Genomic DNA, 23,769 nt, shown 5'->3' on the forward strand with positions numbered 1-23,769 from the left:
GAGAGGAGAGAGAAGGTTGGGGGGGGAGGCAAACAGAAGTGACTGATAAGGGGGTGGATGGAAGGTAGGGATTTTCTGAAATCATTGTCTCTACATTATTATACCTATCCCTCTCCTTTCCTCCTCACAATCTCTCCTCCCTCTCTATCCCCCTTTCTCTTTCATCTGCCTCCCATTCTGTCTCACCCAACCTCTTTGCATTTCCTTCCACTCTCTCCAAATATTCTACCTGTCTCTTCGTTCACTCCCTCCCTTCTCTTATCCCACATCAATTCCTTTATCTCCCCTTTCCCTCTTTACTCCATTCCTCCTCTCACCCTCCAACCACTGCTTTTCCCACCCATTTTTTGTCCCCTGTTTTTCTCCCAATCTCTCTTATCCCTCTTCCTCTGTTTCCATCTCCCTCCACCCTCTGATTCTCCTTCCTTTGTCTCCCCATATTTATCTTTCTCACTCTCTCTCCCTCCTTCTTTCTTTTCCTCTTTTTAAGCTTACTCTTTTGTATGTCTCTCTCTTTGCTTCCCCCTCACTCTCTCTCCCTTCTATCCCTAGGGTCTGACCAATCCCCGGGCAGCTGAAATCTTGGCTCTAGAGGGCCCCAACGCTTTGACACCACCCCCCACCACCCCAGAGTGGGTGAAGTTCTGCCGCCAGCTCTTTGGGGGCTTCTCCATCCTGCTCTGGATTGGGGCCCTGCTCTGTTTCTTGGCCTACAGCATCCAGGTTGCCATGGAAGATGAGCCATCCAATGACAACGTGAGTATCCTGGCCTGAATCTGACCCAACCTAACCCGGTATCCCTGAGATAACTCCAGCCCCAATCTACTTCCAAACCCTTGGATGTTTCCCCCCCAACTTCCAAATCCGACCTCAAAACACTACACATGACCTCTGACCCAACTTCAACCCCCAAATCAATCCATAACCCAACTCCCAATCTCAATACCTGACCTCTTACCCCAAATCACAACCTTAAATTCCAACTCCAACCACAATCCCTAACCTCTGACCCTGATCTTCCACCCTCTTCCTAATCTTGCCTGATCCCTAACGCACTCCCAACCCCACCCAATACCATCCCCCTCACCCAAAAATGCCCTCACCTCTCTCGACCTCCAGTGATCCAGAATTATCAGAAGTAAGCTGAATATCCAACCCCCATTATGGAGATCTGAAACCTACCCCCACCACTCCCAGAATCCACATCTTTCCCATTACCCATAATGATCCCACCCACCCCCCCACCCCACCACCACCACCGTTCCTCCCCACCGGACCATCAGTGCTTGGGCAATTGTGACCTCTGACTTTTCCCTCTGACCTGCTCATTCTCCAGCTGTACCTGGGCATTGTCCTTGCTGCCGTGGTGATGATTACTGGCTGCTTCTCCTACTACCAAGAGGCCAAGAGTTCTCGAATCATGGACTCCTTCAAGAGCATGGTGCCCCAGGTGGGGGCAGGGGATGTGGGGGAATGGGGATTATGGGAGGGATATGGGCAGGCTTGAGGTGTGTGGGCAGAGCATAGGTCGGATTGTGGGAAGGACGAGGTAAGTGCACGAGCATGGGATGGGACGCAGGAGGGATGAAAGGGGCTTGTAGGAGAAAGGCAGAGGAGGGAGAGGGGCAGGGTTTGTAGGAGGCACATGAAAGAGGCAGGAGACAAGGGAAAGGTGGGACATCGAGTGCAGCCATTCTCAATGGAGGACCTATGGCACTCCCTCTCGGGGGCCACAGCATATTTAAGTAAAAGCCTTGTTAACTTTTCATCTCACATAACAAATATTTTTAATTTAACTGGTAGGAGTGAAGTAAGGAAGAAACAATGACTGGACTGCTTCACGGGGAAACTTTGAGCAGAGTACCAAAGGAGCAGCCAAAAAAAGGTTGAGAATGGCTGGACGTGTGAGGGTATCTAGAGGGGAGGAGTGGGGCATGTGGTTGAGAGAAGGAAGGAGATTCTGCAGGGAGGATTCCTGCCCCTTAGAAGGTTGGGGTCAAGTGCAGAGTCCACAGGTCCTCGTGTTGACGTCCAACGAGGAGTCAGAAATGGCCTCGGGCAACAGCAGCCTGGGTGAGAGGCTCTGAGACAAGGTTTGAGTGGGTGGAGGGGGAGAGAGGGTCGCAGGATGTTGGCACTAACTGGACCACACATTTCCCCACATGCCACCCCCCCCCTCGTGTCCCTGTGGCTCCTGCTTGTCCCTGCCCTCCTACCTTACCTCCCTCTTTTACTGCCCTCATCTCCCCCCACTCCTCTCTCTACCTTCCCTATATCTCCCATCCCCTTCCCCTCTCTTCCCTGTTTCCTCTTTCCCTCTCTCCTCCCAATCCCACTCTTCACCATCCCATCCTCCTCTACCTCTCTCATCTCTTCCCCCTCCCCTTCTACCCTTCCCCAACTTCCTCTCCGCCACCTCTCCCATCCCCTCTCCTCTCTCTACTCTTCCACTCTCCTCACTTCCCTATCCCTCCCCATTCCAACAACCACCCTCCCCCCACCAACGGGACCCCACATTCTCTCTACAGCAAGCCCTGGTCATCCGGGAAGGGGAGAAGATCCAAATCAATGCAGAGGAGGTGGTGACGGGGGACCTAGTGGAGGTGAAGGGGGGCGACCGGATCCCAGCCGATCTCCGGATCATCTCCTCACATGGTTGCAAGGTGAGGAGGAAGGGAAAGAATGAGATTTCAATGGAAAGGCAACCAGGTGGAGCAAGGAAAGTGGGGAGCAGTGGGAGGAGGGTGGCAAGAGATGGAGATAGTGAGAAATAGGGAGGAGGATAAAGTCAGGGGAGAGAGTGAACATTGGAGAACAGCAGTAAGATGGAGAGTGGGGGGGAAGAGTGGGGGAGAAGAGAATGGGGGAGAAGAGAATGGGGGAGAAGAGAATGGGGGAGAAGAGAATGGGGGAGAAGAGAATGGGGGAGAAGAGAATGGGGGAGAAGAGAATGGGGGAGAAGAGAATGGGGGAGAGTGGGGGGAGAGTGGGGGGGAGAGTGGGGGGGAGAGTGGGGGGGAGAGTGGGGGGGAGAGTGGGGGGGAGAGTCAGGAGGGGAGTGGGGGGGAGAGTCAGGAGGGGAGTGGGGAGGGGAGAGTGGTGGGGAGAGTGGGGGAGGAGTGGGGGGAGAGTGGGAGGGGGAGCATGAGTAAATGTAGGGGAAGATGGCAGGAAGGAGAGAATGAGAGTTGGGAGGGGAGAGAGAAGGGGAGGGAGAGGAAAACAGTGGGGAGGAGATTGAGAAAGATGGAGTGAGTGAAATACAAAAAGGGAGAAAGGCAGGAGAGAGTAAAAGATAGAGAAAGGCAGTGAGATTGGAGAGTGGAGAAATAGAGAGAGTGGCAGAGAAGGAAAGATGGAGAGAGAGAGAGAGAGAGAGATGGAGAAAGTGTGTGGAGTGAGGCTGAGAATGAGACCCACACAGATCAACAAATATCAATGTACTCTGGATAAAACCTCCACGTGCTCATGAACCTCCCCCCCGGTCCTCCTGTAAACATTAAGCTCTCCCAGGAATGCCCTGTAAATATTAACCCATTCTACAGAGCCCAGTGGGTTTCACTGGATGCTCCAGCTTCCTCCTACACCTCAAAGATGTGCCATTTGGCAGGTTCATTGGAAACAGAGGGATACAATCTGGGGGTGTGGGGGGGGTGGCTGATGCAAGTAGAATAAAATAGACTGTGGGCCGAAGGGCCTATTTCCCTGCTCCCTAGCTCAGTGGATGAACAAAGTTCCCCAAGCAGAGACCTTCATAGACTCACTGCCTCTGAGTGAAGAAATGCCTTCCCAAACAGCATACTCCTCCCTGTCAGACTGGTCCATGACCCCTCACCTGAGGGAAATGTTCTCACACTCAGCCTACAAACCCTTCCTGAGTTTTGTACATATTAATATTCTTGTGGTAATGAAAAACTGAGTCTCCATCTCATCAATCTCTCCTCACGAGGCAAACCCACCATCACTGGAGTGAAAGAAGAAAGCCTGCAGATGCTGGGGTCAAATGTACTACACAGAAGAGCTGGAGAAACTCAACAAATTATGCAGAATCCATAGGAAGTAAAAGGAAACCAACGTTTCTGGTCTGAGCCCTTCGTCGGAAATCCTGCACTTTGCGTATAGCACCATCCCTGGAATCTTCTCTGCTCTTCTCTTGTGGCAAGAACAACCTCCATGGTTAATGGGAATGGATTTGTGCGCAGTACCCTGGGTTGAAACTCACCAAGATTCCTGTGTTCAAATCCTCCCATAGTAATGGCCAACACACTCACTGTTGCACTGAACTTATTTTTTAACATTTAGAGAAACAGCACGGTAACAGGCCCTTCCAGCTCATTAGTCCATCATGCCACCCAAATGCACTGTTACCAATCAACCTACTGACTCCCATACGTGTTTATCCCTTACTCATCACAGAGCACCTAAGGCATAGGGATTGCTTAAATTGGTATGTGAGTGGAAAGAAAAAGTTTGAAAACCACTGCTCTAGAGGAAGTAAAGGGTAACCAACATTTTGACCCTGAGTCCTTCAAGGTATGAACAGAGTTGAATGAAACATGAAAGTCTGCAGATGCTGTGATTGTGATATAAACACCAGAGGAACTCAGCAGGTCACGCAGCGTCTGTGGGAGTAAAAATTTATAATCAACATTTCGGGCCAAGGTATGAGTAAAATGTATGCAAGTCCCTGAATATAAAGGTTGGGGAGGAGGGAAGAAAGGGCAAAGGGGAGGAACACAGCCAACAGGCAAAAGGCCATAATTGGAGATCTAGTGGCCACCCATTTCAATTCTCTGCCCCATTCCCATACCAACATATCTGGTCATGGTCTCAGGTGCTGCCAGACTGAGACCAGCCACACATCGGAGGAACACCTCATGTTCCTTCTGGGCACCCTCCAACCAGATGGCATTAACCATTACCGTTACCACTCCTCTATTTCTGCATGAAGAGCCAGTCCCCTCCCCTGATCAATTTTCTCTTGTCTTCCTATCCAAGTCCAGTTTTGGCCTTTTGCTTGTCGGTCTGTCTTCTCCTGCTGCCCTTTCTTCCCTCTTCTTCCAGCCTTTTTATTCAGGCCTGCTTTTTGCTCATTCCTTGAAGAAGGGCTCAGGACTGAAACATTGATTACATATCTTTACCTCCTGTGGACGCTGCGTGACCTGCTGAGTTCCTCCAGCATTTTGGTGTGTTACTAGGAGCAAAGATTAGGCAGATGCCTGAATAAAAAGATGGATGTAAGGAGGGGAAGAGAGGAGAGGAGGGAGATTGCAGTGTCTGCGGACTTTCCATTTTAACTTGGGTAACTGTTACCAATAAATAGTAAGGCAACTTTCTGATCAACCTTACCAGGTTGATAACTCATCGCTGACAGGAGAGTCGGAACCTCAGACCCGATCACCAGAGTTCACCCACGATAATCCACTGGAAACCAGGAATATCGCTTTCTTCAGCACCAACTGTGTGGAAGGTAATCCGATCCATGTTGACCATTCCCTGGGGGTGTGGGACGGGTCGATGTAGAGAGCTTTACTGGGTCAAAGCCATGCCCTTTTTTTTACCTGTTTAACAAAAAGATGCTTTATTTAGTGATTACATAATGTCACATTAATACATTAGTATAGGACTTCAAATTATAGGTTCCAATTGTGACATGGCCATCACTATCTAGAACACACTCAAACCCCTGTGGTGCCCACAGATCCTGTAAATCCTCCAGTGCATTCAAAAACACTAAGTGCTCCTTCTTTGGAGACAATGGGCACAGATGTGTCCTGGAGGTTGGGCAGGCAGTTAGACTGGGATGAACCCCCAATTGCCTACTGCCTAGTCCCATGAATGGCCCCTTTAACCAGGTCCAGGAGTAAAATGACCAGGACATCCTTCGAGTGACCCCTCCACCCGTGCCTTGCCCTGCGAGTGTGGGACGGGATGGTGCGGAGAGAGCTTCATGGTGTGTCTGGCATGTGCCCTTTGGAGTGTATGATGGGTGGAGGGTGCTTCACAGTGTGTCTGACATGTGCCCTATGAAAGGGAAGGGGGAGGAGCATAGGTCAACAGGTAAAAGGCGATCATTGTGTAGCCAGTGGCAACCCATATCAATTCCCCATCCCATTCCTATGCTGACAATCTGTCCATAATCTTATGGATTGCCAGACTACCTTCAAATTGGAGGAACAACACCTCATTGTCCATCTGGGCACTCTCCATCACATGGCATTAACAATGACTCATCTGGTTTTCGTTAGCACCCCACCCCTCCCCCACCCCATCTCACCCTTCCCCTATCTGATGCAGAGGAAGCTTCATTCTGTGTCTGACCTGAGCCCTTAAGAGTGTGTAATGGATGGAACAGGATGCCCTATGGTCTCTAACCTCCGTCCCAACCCAGGAACTGCCCGAGGTGTGGTGATCTTCACTGGAGACCGGACTGTGATGGGACGCATCGCCACACTGGCCTCGGGGCTGGAGGTGGGCCAGACACCCATCAACATGGAGATTGAGCACTTCATCCACATCATCACTGGCGTGGCTGTCTTCCTGGGCGTGTCTTTCTTCGTGCTCTCCCTCATCCTGGGCTACACCTGGTTGGAGGCTGTCATCTTCCTCATCGGCATCATCGTGGCTAACGTTCCCGAGGGCCTCCTCGCCACCGTCACCGTAAGCTGGGGACAGGGCTCGGGGAAAGGGGATTGGGAATGAGACAAGGTCACCAGTGGGCTCCTTGAGGGAGGGCCAGAGGTGGTGGTGGTGGAGCCCATTAATGGCATTAACCTTGCACTGTCCTTTCTCCCCTTCAACACCCCTTCCTCCACACTTTCCTTCACTCTCATTTTCTTCCTCTTTCCTCAACCAATCTCACTCTCCCCATCCTCAATCTCATACTCCCCTCCTCCATTCTCCCTCTCTCCCCTCCATTCTCTCCTCCTCACTCTTTCCCCCTCTCCACACCCCTTTCTCCCCCCCTCCTTCTCCCTTCCATTCTCTCTCTCTCACTCTCCCCTCTCCTCCCTCCACAGGTCTGCCCCATTCTCACTCTCCCCTCTCTCCCCCTCCATAGGTCTGCCTCACCCTCACTGCCAAGAGAATGGCTCGCAAGAACTGCCTGGTGAAGAACCTGGAGGCAGTGGAGACACTGGGGTCAACTTCGACCATCTGCTCCGACAAGACTGGGACCCTCACCCAGAACCGTATGACCGTGGCCCACATGTGGTTCGACAACCAGGTGCATGAGGCGGACACGACAGAGGACCAGAGCGGTATGACCAGACCACCCTGGTGACTGAGGGACCCATTGGGAGCACCAGGCATTGGTCTCATCTGGGAGGGGTTACAGGGATGAGGGTGTGGGGATTGGAGGAGTAACAGGGAGAGGTAGAGGTGCTGGAGAAGGATACATGGATGAGGGGAGTACAGCGATAGAGAGGGATGTGGGGCTGGAGGGGGGCATGGGGATAGGGAGGGGAGTCAGGGGTGTAGGGGAGTACAGATCTAGTTGAGTACAGAGATGGGGGTGGAAGTACTGGAGAGATAGGGAAAGGTGAAGGGGTAGAGTTGTGGTACAGGGCTAGGGAGGGGTGTAGAGCCTGGAGGCAGGGGGTACAGGAATAGGGAGGAGTGGAGGGGGATACAGAGATAGGGAGGGGTGTAGGAGCTGGATGTGGGGTAGAGGGATAGGGAGGGTTGGAGGGGAAATGGGATAGGGAGGGTTGGAGGGGAAATGGGATAGGGAGGGGTGGAAAGGCTGAAGGAGAGGGTTACAAGGATTGGGAGGGGTATAGAGGCTGGAGGTTATAAGTGAGTGCCACAAAATTGACAATGCAACCTATGCAGCAGAGGAGCAAGTGAACCTAAGTGACCCCACTCCCTTTGATTCCCAGGTTCTGCCTTCGATAAGACCTCGCCCACATGGGCCGCCCTCTCCCGGATCGCAGCCCTCTGCAACCGAGCGGTGTTCCGACCTGGCCAAGATAACGTCTCCATCTCCAAGGTGAACACCTCCTTCTCCTTCTCCCTCCCTCCCTCTTTCACCCCTTTATTTTACCCTTGCCACCAGTCTCTCACTCCTAGCCTTTCCCCTCCACTCTCCACTCTGTGTCAGAACTGCTGATCATCCAGAAGTCAGTGGGTTTCACAGCCTAGAAACAGGCCCTTGAACTTGCTCACACCAACCAAAATGTCCTTGCATTTAGCCCGAATCCCTCTTAACTCATCAGATCCATGCATCCGCCCATTTCTTTCTTAAACATTGCAATAGTACGTGTCTCAACCACCGCCTCCAGCAGCCCACCCTCTACATAAAAAAGTTACCCCTCAGGTTCCTGCCACAACCTCTCCCTGCTCACCTTAAACCTGTCCTGTGGTTATTAATGTGAAGATGCGAGGAATACACACAGACTTTTCTGACTGATTCAGACAAGGAGAGTGTGGGTTGGGAAACTGACCCAGGGAGTCTAATGTGGGGAACGTGAAGTTATCTGCTTGAGAAGGAAGAATCAAAAAGCAAACTATAATTTCAATGGAGTGAGACTGGATGATTTTGATAAAGTCCTGCTGATTCTTTTAGACCTACAGCACAGTGACAGGTCATTTTGGCCCTCGAGCCCGTGCCGCCCAATTACACCCCGTTAACCACCAATCCCCTGTATGTTTCAAACAGTGGGGGGGAACCTGAGCCCCCAGAGGTAACCCATACAGACATGGGAGAACATACAAACCTCTTACAGACAGCAAGGGATTCGAACCCTGGCCCCGACCGCTGGCACTGTAACAGCATTGCACTAACCACTTTGCTAACCCTGGCATCCAAGATCCAACACAGTAACTGTTTCAGAATGTTTGGGCCTCAGTATCCAATATTGGCTCAGTGATAGGAGGCAGAGGGTAGTGGTCATGGTGTACTTTTCTTCTGACTGAATGTCTGTAATGGGTAGAGTACCAAAGGGTGCTGGTACCTTCGCTCTGTCCACTGCTACAGCAAGTACCTCCCAGTGGCCACTTTAATTCCATACACCATTGCCTCACTGTCCAGGGCCTCATGTACCACCAAATCAAGGCCACTTAAATTGGAGGAACAACACCTTGTATTCCATATCAGTATTCTCCAACCGAACCCCATCAATATAGACCTCCAATTTCCATTAATCCCCTCCCCTGGTCTCTCTCTCTTTCCCTCATCCCTTTGTCTTCTTACCCCCAGCTCCCCACCCCTTTCCCTTCCCTTCCCTCTCCTATCAGAGAGCACCATTGTCAACCCTCTACCCCCTCTCCCTATTACCTCTCAGCTCCCCCATCCCACCTGTATCCACCCATCACCTGCTGACCTATGCTCCTCCCCTTTCCATGACCCCACCCCTCCCTATCAGGCCTTCTGCCTGATTTTTCAGCACTCCTGAAGAAAGGCTCAGGCCCAAAACATCACCTGCTTTTTTATTTCCAAGGATGCTGCATGGTCTGCTGAGTTCCTCCAGCATTTCTGGGTATTGGGCTGGGACCGTTGCTTTTTTTTGTCCTGTATCCAAAATGACATAGGTGAGGATGTAGGTGAACTGATTAGTAAGACCAGAGGAAAATTGGTGAATGATAGATGGTGAAGAAAGTTGTACAATGATAGAGGTGGGGAAAAGATAGATAGTACTTTAATCTAGAGAAGTGTGAGACAATGCACTTTCAATGACAAATACTGACAGTATGCATATGGTAGATGGTGGGGACATTAGGAGTGTTGATGAGGGAGGGGGACCTTGGGGTGCAGGTTCATATCACCTTGTAAACAGTGACACAGGGAATCCGGGAGTTACGAAGGCATTCAACATTTGCCTTCGTAGGCTGAGGAACTAGGCACTTTTACACAGAAATTTTCTGCTTCGATGGCAGTGTAAAAATGTCAATATGGAATTTATTATGCAAATTCCATCCCGTAATTTTTTTCCACTGGGACCCCCAAACATTTTTACGGAGTGGCTTCAGAGTAAAATGATTGCAGCCACTCCCTAAGAAACAGGGCTAACAAATACGACGTTCCCATTCCAACAAACGCCGCAACACAGGAAGGCTGGGTAAAAGGGTCCCTGTGGAAACGACCACATTGGGACCTCTCTCCCAAGAGAGAGTATGCTCATTTTTTTTCCAGAATAATTCTGGTTTCTGTGTAAAAATGCCAACTGGGTCTAAGAGTCAGGGCATAGAGGAGACTGCAGACACTGGAATCTGAAGCCAAGTGCCATCTGCTGGAAGAATTCAGCGGGTCGAGCAGTCTCAGTGGAGAAAAGGAATGTTCGACGTTTCCATGTGAAACCGTTTATCAAGGCTGGTGATGTGTAAGAGAGAAGCCAATGTAAAGAGAACAGAGTGGGACAGGGGTGGGATTGGTGAAGCAGACAGAGGCAGAGGATTGACAAACACCAGCCGTCGCAGTCTGCAAGAGGTCTGTACTTTACCTCACTCGTGTCCCCGTACGATGCCTCTAGGTGATCCAGCTTCCTCCCACATTCCAAAGGTGTACCGGAGTTAGTTGGTGAATTGGTCACACAGCACAGGCTTATGGGCCGCAAGGGCCTGTTAACTCTAAATTTACAAAAAAGGAAAAGGAGAGAGAGGCAGGAGAAACTAAGGGGTCGAAGGGTGATTAGAATTCAAAGGTTGTCATTGCCAGAAAGGGAGATTAGTGGGATGAAGAAAGACCAGATGAAACCAGAGGGAGGAGTTGGGGGGGAGAGAGGGGATGGGAGAGAATGGAAGAACCCAGAGGGAGATGGGAGGTGGAAAACATCGGTCAGTCTGCTCTTGGAACAGTTCTGGATGTGGTAAAACTGAGAGAGTGCAGAGGAGATTCACCAGAATTTTATCAGGAATGGAGAGCTGTAGGTACAGAAAGAGATTGGATCAGTTGCGCTGATTCTGGCTAAGGGGTGAACCTCATTCAGGAAATTATGGAGGAGACAGATGAGGCAGATTGAGTCTTTTCCCAGGGCAGGAGAGTCCAGAACCAGGGAACATGGGTTTAAGGTGAGAGAAATTTAAAGATCTGAGGGGCAGGTTTTCCACCCAGAGGGTGGTGGGGACTGGAATGAGCTGCAGGAGGGGGTGGGAGGTAAAGGTAAACTACAAAGTTTAAAGGCTAAGAAAGTAGATGGATAGAGGAATAAAGTGATTAAATTTAAATTTTAGACATACAGCACAGTAACAGGCACTTCTGGCCCACAAGCTCATGCCACCTAACTGGACCCAATTAACCTCCAGCCCTAGTACGTCATGAAGGGTGGGAGGAAACCGGAGCACCCAAGGGAAACCTACACAGATGCGGGGAGAGCGTAGAAACTCCCTACAGACAGTGCTGGATTCAAACCCAGGCCGCTGGCACCATAATCTTTGGCTTGGCTTCGCGGACGAAGATTTATGGAGGGGGTAAAAAGTCCACGTCAGCTGCAGGCTCGTTTGTGGCTGACCAGTCCGATGCGGGACAGGCAGACACGATTGCAGCGGTTGCAAGGGAAAATTGGTTGGTTGGGGTTGGGTGTTGGGTTTTTCCTCCTTTGCCTTTTGTCAGTGAGGTGGGCTCTGCGGTCTTCTTCAAAGGAGGCTGCTGCCCGCCAAACTGTGAGGCGCCAAGATGCACGGTTTGAGGCGTTATCAGCCCACTGGCGGTGGTCAATGTGGCAGGCACCAAGAGATTTCTTTAGGCAGTCCTTGTACCTTTTCTTTGGTGCACCTCTGTCACGGTGGCCAGTGGAGAGCTCGCCATATAATACGATCTTGGGAAGGCGATGGTCCTCCATTCTGGAGACGTGACCCATCCAGCTCAGCTGGATCTTCAGCAGCGTGGAATCGATGCTGTCGACCTCTGCCATCTCGAGTACCTCGACGTTAGGGGTGTGAGCGCTCCAATGGATGTTGAGGATGGAGCGGAGACAACGCTGGTGGAAGCGTTCTAGGAGCCGTAGGTGGTGCCGGTAGAGGACCCATGATTTGGAGCCGAACAGGAGTGTGGGTATGACAACGGCTCTGTATACGCTTATCTTTGTGAGGTTTTTCAGTTGGTTGTTTTTCCAGACTCTTTTGTGTAGTCTTCCAAAGGCGCTATTTGCCTTGGCGAGTCTGTTGTCTATCTCATTGTCGATCCTTGCATCTGATGAAATGGTGCAGCCGAGATAGGTAAACTGGTTGACCGTTTTGAGTTTTGTGTGCCCGATGGAGATGTGGGGGGGCTGGTAGTCATGGTGGGGAGCTGGCTGATGGAGGACCTCAGTTTTCTTCAGGCTGACTTCCAGGCCAAACATTTTGGCAGTTTCCGCAAAGCAGGACGTCAAGCGCTGAAGAGCTGGCTCTGAATGGGCAACTAAAGCGGCATCATCTGCAAAGAGTAGTTCACGGACAAGTTTCTCTTGTGTCTTGGTGTGAGCTTGCAGGCGCCTCAGATTGAAGAGACTGCCATCCGTGCGGTACCGGATGTAAACAGCGTCTTCATTGTTGGGGTCTTTCATGGCTTGGTTCAGCATCATGCTGAAGAAGATTGAAAAGAGGGTTGGTGCGAGAACACAGCCTTGCTTCACGCCATTGTTAATGGAGAAGGGTTCAGAGAGCTCATTGCTGTATCTGACCCGACCTTGTTGGTTTTCGTGCAGTTGGATAATCATGTTGAGGAACTTTGGGGGACATCCGATGCGCTCTAGTATTTGCCAAAGCCCTTTCCTGCTCACGGTGTCGAAGGCTTTGGTGAGGTCAACAAAGGTGATGTAGAGTCCTTTGTTTTGTTCTCTGCACTTTTCTTGGAGCTGTCTGAGGGCAAAGACCATGTCAGTGGTTCCTCTGTTTGCGCGAAAGCCGCACTGTGATTCTGGGAGAGTATTCTCGGCGACACTAGGTATTATTCTATTTAGTAGAATCCTAGCGAAGATTTTGCCTGCAATGGAGAGCAACGTGATTCCCCTGTAGTTTGAGCAGTCTGATTTCTCGCCTTTGTTTTTGTACAGGGTGATGATGGTGGCATCACGAAGATCCTGAGGCAGTTTACCTTGGTCCCAACAAAGCTTGAAAAACTCATGCAGTTTGGCATGCAGAGTTTTGCCGCCAGCCTTCCAGACTTCTGGGGGGATTCCATCCATACCTGCTGCTTTGCCACTTTTCAGTTGATCGATTGCCTTATATGTCTCATCCAGGGTGGGAACCTCATCCAGCTCTAGCCTTAGGGGCTGTTGAGGGAGCTGGAGCAGGGCGGAATCTTGGACTGAGCGGTTGGTACTGAAAAGAGATTGGAAGTGTTCTGACCATCGGTTGAGGATGGAGATCTTGTCGCTGAGGAGGACTTTGCCGTCTGAGCTGCGCAGCGGGCTTTGGATTGGAGGCTCTAAAGGCTGGCACCATAATAACATTGCGCTAACCGCTATGCTAACTGGGTCGCCAAAGATGGTGACAGAGTGTGGGTCTTCTCTTGGAAGGGGGTGTGGCGGAGAAGAAGAGTTGGGAGGGATGAATGCACCTTTACGGGACACTTGTGAGACAGCACATGGAGTTCTGTGAGCAGTTCCAGTTTCCACGTTTAAGGAGACATATTGTTCAATTGTCACATGTGCCAAGAGGCAGTGATTGAGCTTGTTTTGCAAGCAGACCAGCAGACATATCCTATATGCATGTGTAATAGTCAATACCATGTAAAGGTCGATTACCCCCCCCCCCACCTTGTTTTGGCCCCAGTCGCCCATCCGAGCTCCCGACACCCAGGCTGTGCACTCTTGCGACCCCTGCTCATCTGAGCTCCCAACACCCTGACCATGGACTCTCACTAGGCTCTGGCCGCCTACCCAGCCAAGCTCCCGAAACCCTGACCATGGACTCTCGCTAGGCCCCGGCTGCCCACCCAGCCGAGCTCCTGACGCACTGACTATGCAGTCTTGCGAGGCCCCGGTCAAACCACCGGATCCCAGCCACTTTACCACCCATCCAAGCTGCCAATGCCTCAAATGACACAGGTACTGAAGATAATGGGAATTACCGCAATGAAGAGATTTGTGTGGGGAGAAATAAGGGGCCATTGGGGTTGAGGGAAAAGGGCTGACAGGATGGATGCTGAGAGATTTACATCTGGGGGAATAGATCTAGAGCTGGGGGAGAGGGGGGGGATCACAATCTCCGACAAAGGAAGTCCTGTCTCAGACAAAGCTGGTATCTTGGGAACTTCCAGAACCAGAAAGTGATGGGAGTCCCTGAATGTAGAACCATAGAACATTATAGCACAGAAAAGGGCCCTTTGGCCATTCTAGTCTGTGCTGAGCTATTTTTCTGCCACATCCCATGAATGTACATTATCTGAGCTGGAGGTTGCTGGACGAGGAATGAGGAGTGAGCCGAGGGTTGGGGGGGGGGGGGTTGGAGCCGTGGTAGAAGTTAGAGGAGGCCAAAGAGAATGAAAAGATTAATCTGTTCACCCTCCACTACTCCTCCCGCAGCGGGAGACGTCAGGGGACGCATCGGAGTCAGCGCTGCTGAAGTGCATTGAGTTGTCTTGTGGTTCTGTGCGGGAGATGCGCGACCGGAGCCCAAAAGTGACCGAGATCCCCTTCAATTCCACCAACAAGTACCAGGTGAGGCTCCAGGCGATCACCACGAAAACAGGGCTCTGCTCACGCTGGAACTGGGACCTCCTTCGGAATCCAGGTCAGGTCCACCACTCAACTCCCACATCAGGGGAGAAGAGGAGGGTTATAAGTTCAAGGCAGGGAACTCCCCCACCCATCACTGAGGGTGTGCTGTGGAGGTGAGGTCTCCCCATTTTGGATGAGGCATAGCCAGAGATCTGGGGCTGTGTCCCATCACTGGGACAAGGGGTTAGGCCAGAAGGTGGGCCTTAAAGGGAACAGGTCCACAAATATCCCAAACTATGGCAAGGGTATCAGTCCAACCCACCTCCATAAGGAGATTGTCGCATCCAGAACACGTTCAACAGGGAGGGCTTTTTGGAAAGGTGTCAAGGGAAGGGAGAGGAGGAGAAATTGAGGGAAGTCAGTGCAGGGCTTTGGGACAAAGCCACAACATCAATGGTGAATCAATGGGAGGGACAGAGGAGATCATAGGGAATTGTGAGAGGTTAGATACAAGGAATGGGGTTACAGAGATAGGGAAGGATGTAGGGGGTTACCGAGATAGGGAGGGGTGTATGGAGTTACTGAGATAGGGAGGGGTGTAGGGGGTAACCGAGATAGGGAGGGGTGTAGGGGGTTACCGAGATAGGGAGGGTGTAGGGGGCTACAGAGATAGGGATGGGTGTAGGGGGCTACAGAGCTAGGGATGGGTGTAGGGGGCTACAGAGCTAGGGATGGGTGTAGGGGGGCTACAGAGATAGGGAGGGGTGTAGGGTGTTACAGAGATAAGGAGGGATGAAGGGGGTTGCAGAGATAGGGAGGTGTGTAGGGGATTACCAAGATAGGGAGGGATCTAGGGGGTTACTAAGACAGGGATGGGTATAGGAGTATCAGGTGTTCAGGTACAGGAAAAGATGTGGGGGCTGGAGGTGTTGGAGAGAAAGTGTTTAAATGACAATGGTGAGTGGGAATGGAAAGGATTTTAGAGTTACGGGAAGAGACAGAAGTGAGCAGAGAAGGGGGGTGATGTGTCGAGGAGAGGAGAATTAAAGGTAGGGATGGAGAGTGGAAGTAATGAAGGAGGGAGAACAAAGGGAATGTTGGGGGGATTGTGAAGAGAGAAAAATGGAAGAGAGGGGAATGCAAGAGAACAGAGCGGATGGGTGTGGAACAGAACTGGGAGAGGAGGCTGCAGGTGAGGATGGTAGGGTTAGGAAGGGAAGAAGTTTTGGAGGAGGGAGTGAGTGGATGGTGAAGTGGATCAGGGATTAGTGGAGGGACAAGGGGAGGGATGTGGAGAGAGGAAGCATGAATTGTGGAGAGGAGGTGTGGGAGGACAGAGAGGATGGGCGGGTGTGGCGTAGGGAAGGGAATAAATGTGCATGGGAGGGGAGAGGGAGGGGTGGGACAAAACAGGAGGAGGAGAGATGGATAGAGGGAGGATTGGGGTGCAGAGAAGGGAAGGATTGCTGAGGGAAGGAGATGGGTAGGAGGAGGAAAGGGAAAGCTGGAGGGAGGGTGGGGAGTTGAAGGATGGATTGTGGAGGGGAGGAGTGGGAGGAGTGAGGGGACCAGTGGGTGGAGGGATGGGTAGGGTATAGGGGAGGGAATGAACATGAATGGGAGGGGAGAAGAGGAGAGGATGGAAGTGGAAAGGAGGGAGGGATGTTCAGGGTAGGGAAGAAGAGAGGTGGGAGGGATGGAGGCAAATGGTAGGAGGGAGGGGACAGGTGGATGGAGGAAGGGTGGACAGGGAGGGAAGGAATATGGAGGGGAGAGAAGGGAGGGATGGAGGGGAGGGCAGAGGAGGGTGAAGAAAGAGTGGGATGCAGGGGGACGATGAATTGTGGAGGGGATGGAGGAAGGAGGGCAGAGGTTTGAGTTGGGAAGGTGCTGTAGGGGAGAGAAAGGAGGATGGGATGGAGGGAGGGATGTAAGGGAAGGATGAATTGTGAAAGGGAGTGGTTGGAGTTGGGAGGATGGGGAGGAAATGTGTGTGGGGACTGGGGAGTGAGGGGGTGGTTATGGAGGGAGGGGCTGTGTGTGGGGGGAGCGGTTGTTTGCCTGCCCTGCAGAGTAATGCCTCTCTCACCCACACTAACCTTCCCCCATCCCCCTCCCAGCTCTCTATCCACCAGGTGGAGGCTGGGGAAGGGTCATCAGGCCCTTTACACCTGCTGGTGATGAAGGGCGCCCCGGAACGCATCCTGGAACGCTGCTCCACCATCCTGCTGCACGGCCAGGAGGTTCCCCTGGACCAGGAAGTGCGCGAGGCCTTCCAAAACGCCTACCTGGAGCTGGGAGGGCTCGGCGAGCGAGTCCTGGGTGAGTACAGGGATGACATGCTAGGATGATGATGTACCTGAAGCAGTGAACAAGGGGCTTGCAGTGAGGGAGGCAAATGGGTTGAGGGAAAGGATGGAACTGGAATCTACCTCTGTAACGTTGGGCCTGACTGGGGCGATCTGGGACCTTGTTCTGCAAGGTGTGCTCCTGCGTGATTAGCAAGGAATGAAGCTCAGGATCCTGCTGTGCATGTCCATGGGCAGGGGTGGGATTGTGCTGTGTTCTCCATGGAAGGGAAATGCTGAGCTTTCTGCTGTTACAAGTCCAGGGGACCCCAAAACCCAGCAGCAATAGATATGCACCATGACAACGAGTTATTTAAACAAAAGCTGCTTTTAATTATCTTTGACCATGAAAATAGAATCAAACTTTAACTTATCTCTGTTGACTCACTTAACCCACTTCTAATGCTGAGTGCACGTGTGTGTAATGTGTGTGCAAGTTCAGCAAAGTTCTTTGGTTCATGGTCTAATCTCATTGATTGCAGACAATGCTTATACTGTGCACAGAAGTTAACATTAACAAAGTTCACCAGGCTTTGGTGCTTAACAGGAAAATGGTTACCACTCAGAAAGGTTCTTGTTGGTTTTCAGAGAGAGTTTTTCTTGTTCCAAGACATCCACACTGATTCCTTTTTAATCAGCCATTCCATTATCTTGCTGACGAAACTTGCCCCCTTCAGGGTTCTCCAGATGATAACCTCTTTCTTTCAGGTCACCACAGAGTTCCTTTCTGTTTCTCCTATTCCAAGGGAAACACCGGACAGCCAGTCCTCTCCTTTGACCAGACTGTCTTCCAAAGCTTGCCAGCTTGTCCCTCTGGAACCGATGTCTGTGTCTCTCCTCTCTCTCACTCCCTCCCACTCTGAGAGCAAAGCTTCTTTTTTCTCTGCTCTCTGCCTGCAAATATCACATGACCTTCCAGACAGTAAGTTCTGTTTTCCAGACAAAACTACTACTTCCTGTTGTTACATTTGTTGCCCTTTTGAAAACAACAGTCCATCATGAGTCTCTTGCAAAAGCTCCTGCAAAAATTTAAAGTGTTTGTGTGTGACCTGCTCCAACAAACCTTTCCAAATTTATCTCCCAAACACCTCTTTATACTCTGTCACACTGCATCTATGGATCTCCTCTCCCCAATGCCTCTTCACCCCTCCCTCACTCCCCATCCACCTTCCCCTCTTGCCTCACCCTTTCCTTTCCCTCACTCTCCTAATTTTTGTCTCTCCTCACCTCTTTCTCCCCTCATTCAACACCCATCCTCTCCTCCTTGCTCCTGACCCTCATTCCACCCTCTCACCTCGCGTCTCCTCCCTCCCTCTCCCATTCCACACCCTACCCTCCTATTCCCTTTCTATCACCTCTGCCTCCTCCCCTCCTCATTCTCTCCTCCCTCCCTCTCCTCACCTCCCCCTTACTCCCTCTCCACTCCCACTCCCTCACTTCTTCCCTTTCCCTCTCCTCACTCCCCCCCTCCAGGTTTCTGTCACTTTAGCCTCCCGCTTGACCAGTTTCCCCTTGGTTTTCCGTTCGATGCCGATGAGCTGAACTTCCCAACGGACGGCTTGTGCTTCGTGGGACTCATGTCGATGATTGACCCACCCCGGGCTGCTGTCCCCGATGCTGTGGGCAAGTGTCGGAGCGCAGGGATCAAGGTGAGGGTCATGGTCACACCCCAACCATCATGACCACGCTCTGGGACCAGACACCCAACCCAACCTGTGGCTGCCTCTCTCTACAGGTCATCATGGTTACTGGGGACCATCCCATCACTGCCAAGGCCATCGCCAAGGGAGTGGGCATTATCTCCGAGGGGAATGAGACCATGGAGGATATTGCTCAGAGACTGAACATCCCCATCAGTCAGGTCAATCCCAGGTAAGGTTGAAGCTCTTCACCATCCTATCACACAGAGTGAACTCCCTCTACAGTGACCCATCACACACACAGTGAAGTTCCCGCTACGCCGTCATGTCACACACAGAGTGAAGCTCCCTCTAACCCATCCCATCTCTCACACACACACACACACACACACACACACACACACACACACACACACACACACACACACACACACAGAGAGTGAAGCTCCCTCTGCAGTGACCCATCACAGAGTAAAGCTTCTTCTACTCTATCCCATCACATAGAGTGAACCTCTCCCTACACTGCCCCATCACAGAATGAAGCTCCCTCTATCCCATTCCATCACTCACAGTGAAGCTCCCTCTACACCATCCCATCTCACACAGGGTGAAGCTCCACCTATCCCATCACTCACAGAGTAAAGCTCCCTCTACATCATTCTGTCACGCACACCCAGGCATGGTGAGGTTGGGACATTGTGGGTTGGTGGCTGTCTTTAGAGAATGGTCTCACTCCCTCACTCTGTCCTGCTGTTCTCCCTCCAGAGATGCCAAGGCCTGTGTCATCCATGGCTCTGACCTCAAGGAGATGAAAGGAGAGCAGCTGGACCAGATCCTGGCCAACCACACTGAGATCGTCTTTGCCCGCACATCACCGCAACAGAAGCTCATCATCGTGGAGGGCTGCCAGAGGCAGGTGAGTTGCTCCCCAACACCCTCCCCTCAGACCCCTGACCCTAGCTTCACAGCCCTGAACATTCTAGTCTTGGTCTCCCTGGTTCAGGCACACAAGGAGCACTGTGCATGGTTCTGATCTCTGCATCTCTGAGCACCATGCGCAGCTCTGGTGTCCGTGTCCATGGGCCAGACCAAACAGGGAGCACCATGCAGGTGGGAACACAAATAGGGAAGAAATAGCATCCACAGGAAGTAAAAGGTGACCAAAGTTTCAGGCCTGAGCCCTTGTTTGGGATGCCTGACAAATGGCTTACGTCTGAAATATAGGTCATCTTTTATTTTCTTATGGATGCTGTGTGGGTTTCTCTAGCATATTTGTGTATTGCACTTGACCCCAGCATCCGCAGATTTTCTCAGGAACGCTATGCCACAGAAACAGGCCCTTTACTCATCTGGTCTAGGCCAAACTATTATTTTGTTTAGTCCCACTGATCTGCGTCCTGACCACATCCCTCCCATCCATGTACATGTCTAAATTGTTCTTAAAAATCTCAGAATTGAGCCCACATTCACCACTTTAGCTGGCAGCTCGTTCCACACTCCCATCACTGTGTGAAGAAATTCCCCCTAAACATCATATCATGTCCTCCAGTTCTTGTCTCACCTAACCTCAGCAGAAAAAAGCCTGCTTGCATTTACTCTATACCCCTCATAATTCTGTATATTCTCTTCAATCTCCTTTCATTCTCCTATGCACCAGAGAATCAAGCCCTAACCCGTTTAACATTTTCCTCAGCTCCTCAAGTCCTAGCAATATCCTCATATATTTTCTCTGCACTTTTTCCATTCTTAGTGATATCTTTCCTGTAATTCAGTGACCAAAACTGCTCACAGTTCTCACAATGTGGCCTCACCAGTGGCTTGGTGGGCAATAGTCTTGAACCCCCTCTCCATCAGTGCCCTCCACTGCTGAGGAATAGTCCTGCACCCCCCTCCATCAGTGCCCTCCACTGGTGGGTAATAGTCCTGCACTCACTCCATCCATTGGCACCCACTGGGTTCCTTTCAATACTGTGTGTGTATGCCTTTTAATTCTGGATCTCCTGTCTTCCCCACCCACTCCCCCAACCACACACCAGGGTGCCATTGTGGCTGTGACAGGAGACGGGGTCAATGACTCTCCTGCCCTGAAGAAGGCAGACATCGGTGTCGCCATGGGGATCTCTGGCTCTGATGTCTCCAAGCAGGCAGCAGACATGATCCTATTGGACGACAACTTCGCATCCATTGTGACTGGCGTGGAAGAAGGTGAGGCAGAGGGGCAGATGGGATGAAGGGGAGGATGGGAAGATTGGGGATGAAGGGGAGGATGGGAGGATTGGAGATGAAGGGGAGGATGGGGATGAAGGGAAGAGGGATGAAGGGGAGGCAGAGGGGAGGATAGCAGGGTACGTGGAGGGTGGAAGGGAGGGGAGGGAGTGGTAGATGCTGGGATGAGTATTTGAAGCCTTGTGTCCCCACCACAGGTCGGCTAATCTTCGACAACCTCAAGAAGTCTATCGCCTACACCCTGACCAGCAACATCCCTGAGATCACGCCTTTCCTGCTGTTCATCGTGGCCAACATCCCCCTCCCACTTGGCACAGTTACCATCCTCTGCATTGACCTGGGCACGGATATGGTGAGGACACAGCAGGGGTCAGCTGGGGTGAAGGGCGAGGGGGCAGGGGAGGGGAATTGGGGGAATGCGTAGAGAGAGTGTGGATGGAATTGAAGGGGAGGAGGGATGGGCTTAGGGAATTGGGAATGGGTTTGGAGGGGATCAGGGAGAGGATCACAAGATTATAGGAGCAGAAGGAGGCCCATTGGCCCATCGAACCTGCTCCCCATTCTAATCATGAGCTGATCCATCATCCCATTCAGCCCCATTCCCCAACTCTCTCCCCATATCCCTTGATGCCCTGATAATCAAATACCTGTCAATCCATGCCTTAAATACACCCACCCCTCACTCACACAGCCGCCTGCAGCCACATTCCATAGACTCACAACACTCTGACTAAAGAAATGTTTCTGCATCTCTGTTTTAAGTTGACACCCTATTATCCTTAAGTTGTGCCCTCTTGTCCGAGATTCTCCTACCATGGAGAAACAACCTTGCCACATCTACTCTGTCCAGGCCTTTCAGCATTCAAAATGGCTTGATGCCTTCTGTACTCAGAGTACAGTCCAAAAGCCAACAAGCATCCCTCATATGCTAGCCTTTTCATTCCTGGTGTCATTCCAGTAAATCTTCTCTGAACCCTCTCCAACGCCAGCTCATCTTTTCTCAAATAAGACACGCAAAACTGTACACTCTAGAGCACACATGTCAAACTCTGGCCCGTTTGGCCCGCAAGATCATATTAAATATATATGAGAGTTGGCCCGCTGGCTGCCGCGCCAGTATAGCACATGCACAGCAGCAGGCACCACCATAGTAGATTTTAGCACTTCCACAGCAGGCACAGCAGTCACCGATATAGTTAACGGGAAAGTTAATTAGATATTCACAGCGGCACCGATACAACGGACCCGCCGCCTAGCTACAATGGACCCGCCGCCTAGCTCCATGTGGCTGGACGTGGTAGGTCACCTCCGCATCTCTTTGAGCTTCATCTGTGGGCGGGTGCTACTGGGCATCGGACTTTCCGCTGGGATGGAGGTCGCGGACGAGTTCCACCGCTCTCACGGTATTCCCGGTGAGATGGCGAGACCAGCGGGGACTCCTTGAGTTGTTGGCGGCGGTTGCGGCAGGCGGAGGCGGGGGCGGAGAGGGGGCAGGGGGGGGAATGCCGCTCGGGTTTGCTGGCTGGGCTGGGGAGGGCTCCCTGCAGACCTCCGCTCCCTGGCATGCTTCTCGGCAACGTGCGATCCTTGGCTTAAAAGCTAGAGAGAAATATTATTTATTGAATATTTTATTTCTTATTTGTTAATGCTTCTTATGGAGAGAGTTTAACCAAAACTATTATTAAACATTTATTTTAATAAGAAAAAGTTTAACATTACATATGTTGAGAGAAAACATGCAGATGTTGTTGAAAATTTTCAATAAATATTTAGTTCGGCCCTCAACTTAGTCCAAGTTTTTTAATTTTGGCCCTCGGTGAATTTGAGTTTGACACCCCTGCTCTAGAGCCTCACCAGTGCCCTGGAGAGTCTCATCATTACCTCCCTGCTCTTGTATGCTGTCCCTCTAGAAATGAATGCCAACATTGCATGTGGCCCTCTTCACCACCGATTCAACCAGGAGGTCAACCTCTAAGGCATGGGTGTCAAACTCAAATTCACGGAGGGCCAAAATTAAAAACTTGGACTAATTCGAGGGCCGAACTAAATATTTATTGAAAATTTTCAACAACATCTGCATGTTTTCTCTTCTTTCAACATATGTAATGTTAAACTTTAGGATATAACTTTAGGAGGATAATGTTACAGGTCAGGAGTAGGTAGCTCAAGTTCATCCTTTGCTTGACCTGAGGGAAACATATTTGGTCCCTGTGGAGATGTAGTCAGCATTCACAGGCTGTATCCATTTTGGCCTGCATCAGGACTCAGCATTTCCTGCTCACTCCTCAGGCTCTAGGCCTCTATTCACCCTCGACCCACCATCCCTCTACCTGACCAGTCCTTTACCCAATCTCTACTCACCCCTCACTCCACTCGCTCTGCCTCTACCCACCCCATCCTATACACACCCCTCTACTGCCTCTCCCCTCAACCTGTTCCTCCCTCTACCCGTCTCTCACCCTCTAATCACCCCTCCCCTACTCGCCCTGCCCCTCCCCTTTTACCTCTTCCCTATCCACCCCTCCTTCTACTCATCCCTCCCTCTAACTGCCCCTCACACCACCATAACTTCCCCTGCTCATTACTCCTCACCTACACCCTCTGCCCACCCCTGCTTACCCACACACTCAGGCCCAGCGCGCTGCCGATCAGCCTTTGCAGACAGCCACCATCTCTCTCTTCACATGCAGGGCCGAACCAGCCGTCCCTGGGGTCTGCGCGGGTGCAAGCACTGAAGGCCGTGGTGACCGGGAGAAGTGCGCTCGCGCTGTGGAAGGGCCATCCGGTGCCAGTCGCGCGGGGCTCGCGCTGCCCGGGGGCCGTGCGCAGCCTGCCATGCCCGTCGCGCCGACAGGAAATCACAGGCGCTCGCCCATCCGCCGCACCGCTCGACAGGTGGGAGAAGTGACTGGTTGTGCGGGGAGCCTTCCAACTGGCTTGCCGGCTGATGACATCGACAGACTTCTCGTTACAATT

The 23,769-nt window shown here is 51.6% G+C and overlaps 1 protein-coding gene across 2 annotated transcripts in view; it reads left to right on the forward strand.

The window, feature by feature from the left end:
• The first annotated feature begins 635 nt into the window (after positions 1-635).
• Positions 636-23,769, forward strand: part of LOC138764921 (sodium/potassium-transporting ATPase subunit alpha-2) — a 29,203-nt gene continuing 6,069 nt past the window's right edge. The window contains exons 1-14 of one of the 2 annotated variants that reach the window (XM_069941366.1): positions 636-756; positions 1,337-1,450; positions 2,529-2,663; positions 5,353-5,470; positions 6,392-6,660; positions 7,061-7,259; positions 7,881-7,990; positions 14,445-14,579; positions 16,700-16,901; positions 18,401-18,576; positions 18,663-18,799; positions 19,333-19,483; positions 20,604-20,772; positions 20,991-21,145. In XM_069941366.1, coding sequence (XP_069797467.1) covers positions 730-756; positions 1,337-1,450; positions 2,529-2,663; positions 5,353-5,470; positions 6,392-6,660; positions 7,061-7,259; positions 7,881-7,990; positions 14,445-14,579; positions 16,700-16,901; positions 18,401-18,576; positions 18,663-18,799; positions 19,333-19,483; positions 20,604-20,772; positions 20,991-21,145 — 2,097 coding nt within the window. In that variant the 5' untranslated portion in view covers positions 636-729. Of the gene's footprint in view, positions 757-1,336; positions 1,451-2,528; positions 2,664-5,352; positions 5,471-6,391; positions 6,661-7,060; positions 7,260-7,880; positions 7,991-14,444; positions 14,580-16,699; positions 16,902-18,400; positions 18,577-18,662; positions 18,800-19,332; positions 19,484-20,603; positions 20,773-20,990; positions 21,146-23,540; positions 23,689-23,769 lie in introns of those variants that run through there. The other variant, XM_069941367.1, reaches the window with a different exon arrangement.

Source organism: Narcine bancroftii, chromosome 5 (assembly GCF_036971445.1).
Source record: "Narcine bancroftii isolate sNarBan1 chromosome 5, sNarBan1.hap1, whole genome shotgun sequence".
Lineage (NCBI taxonomy): Eukaryota > Metazoa > Chordata > Chondrichthyes > Torpediniformes > Narcinidae > Narcine > Narcine bancroftii.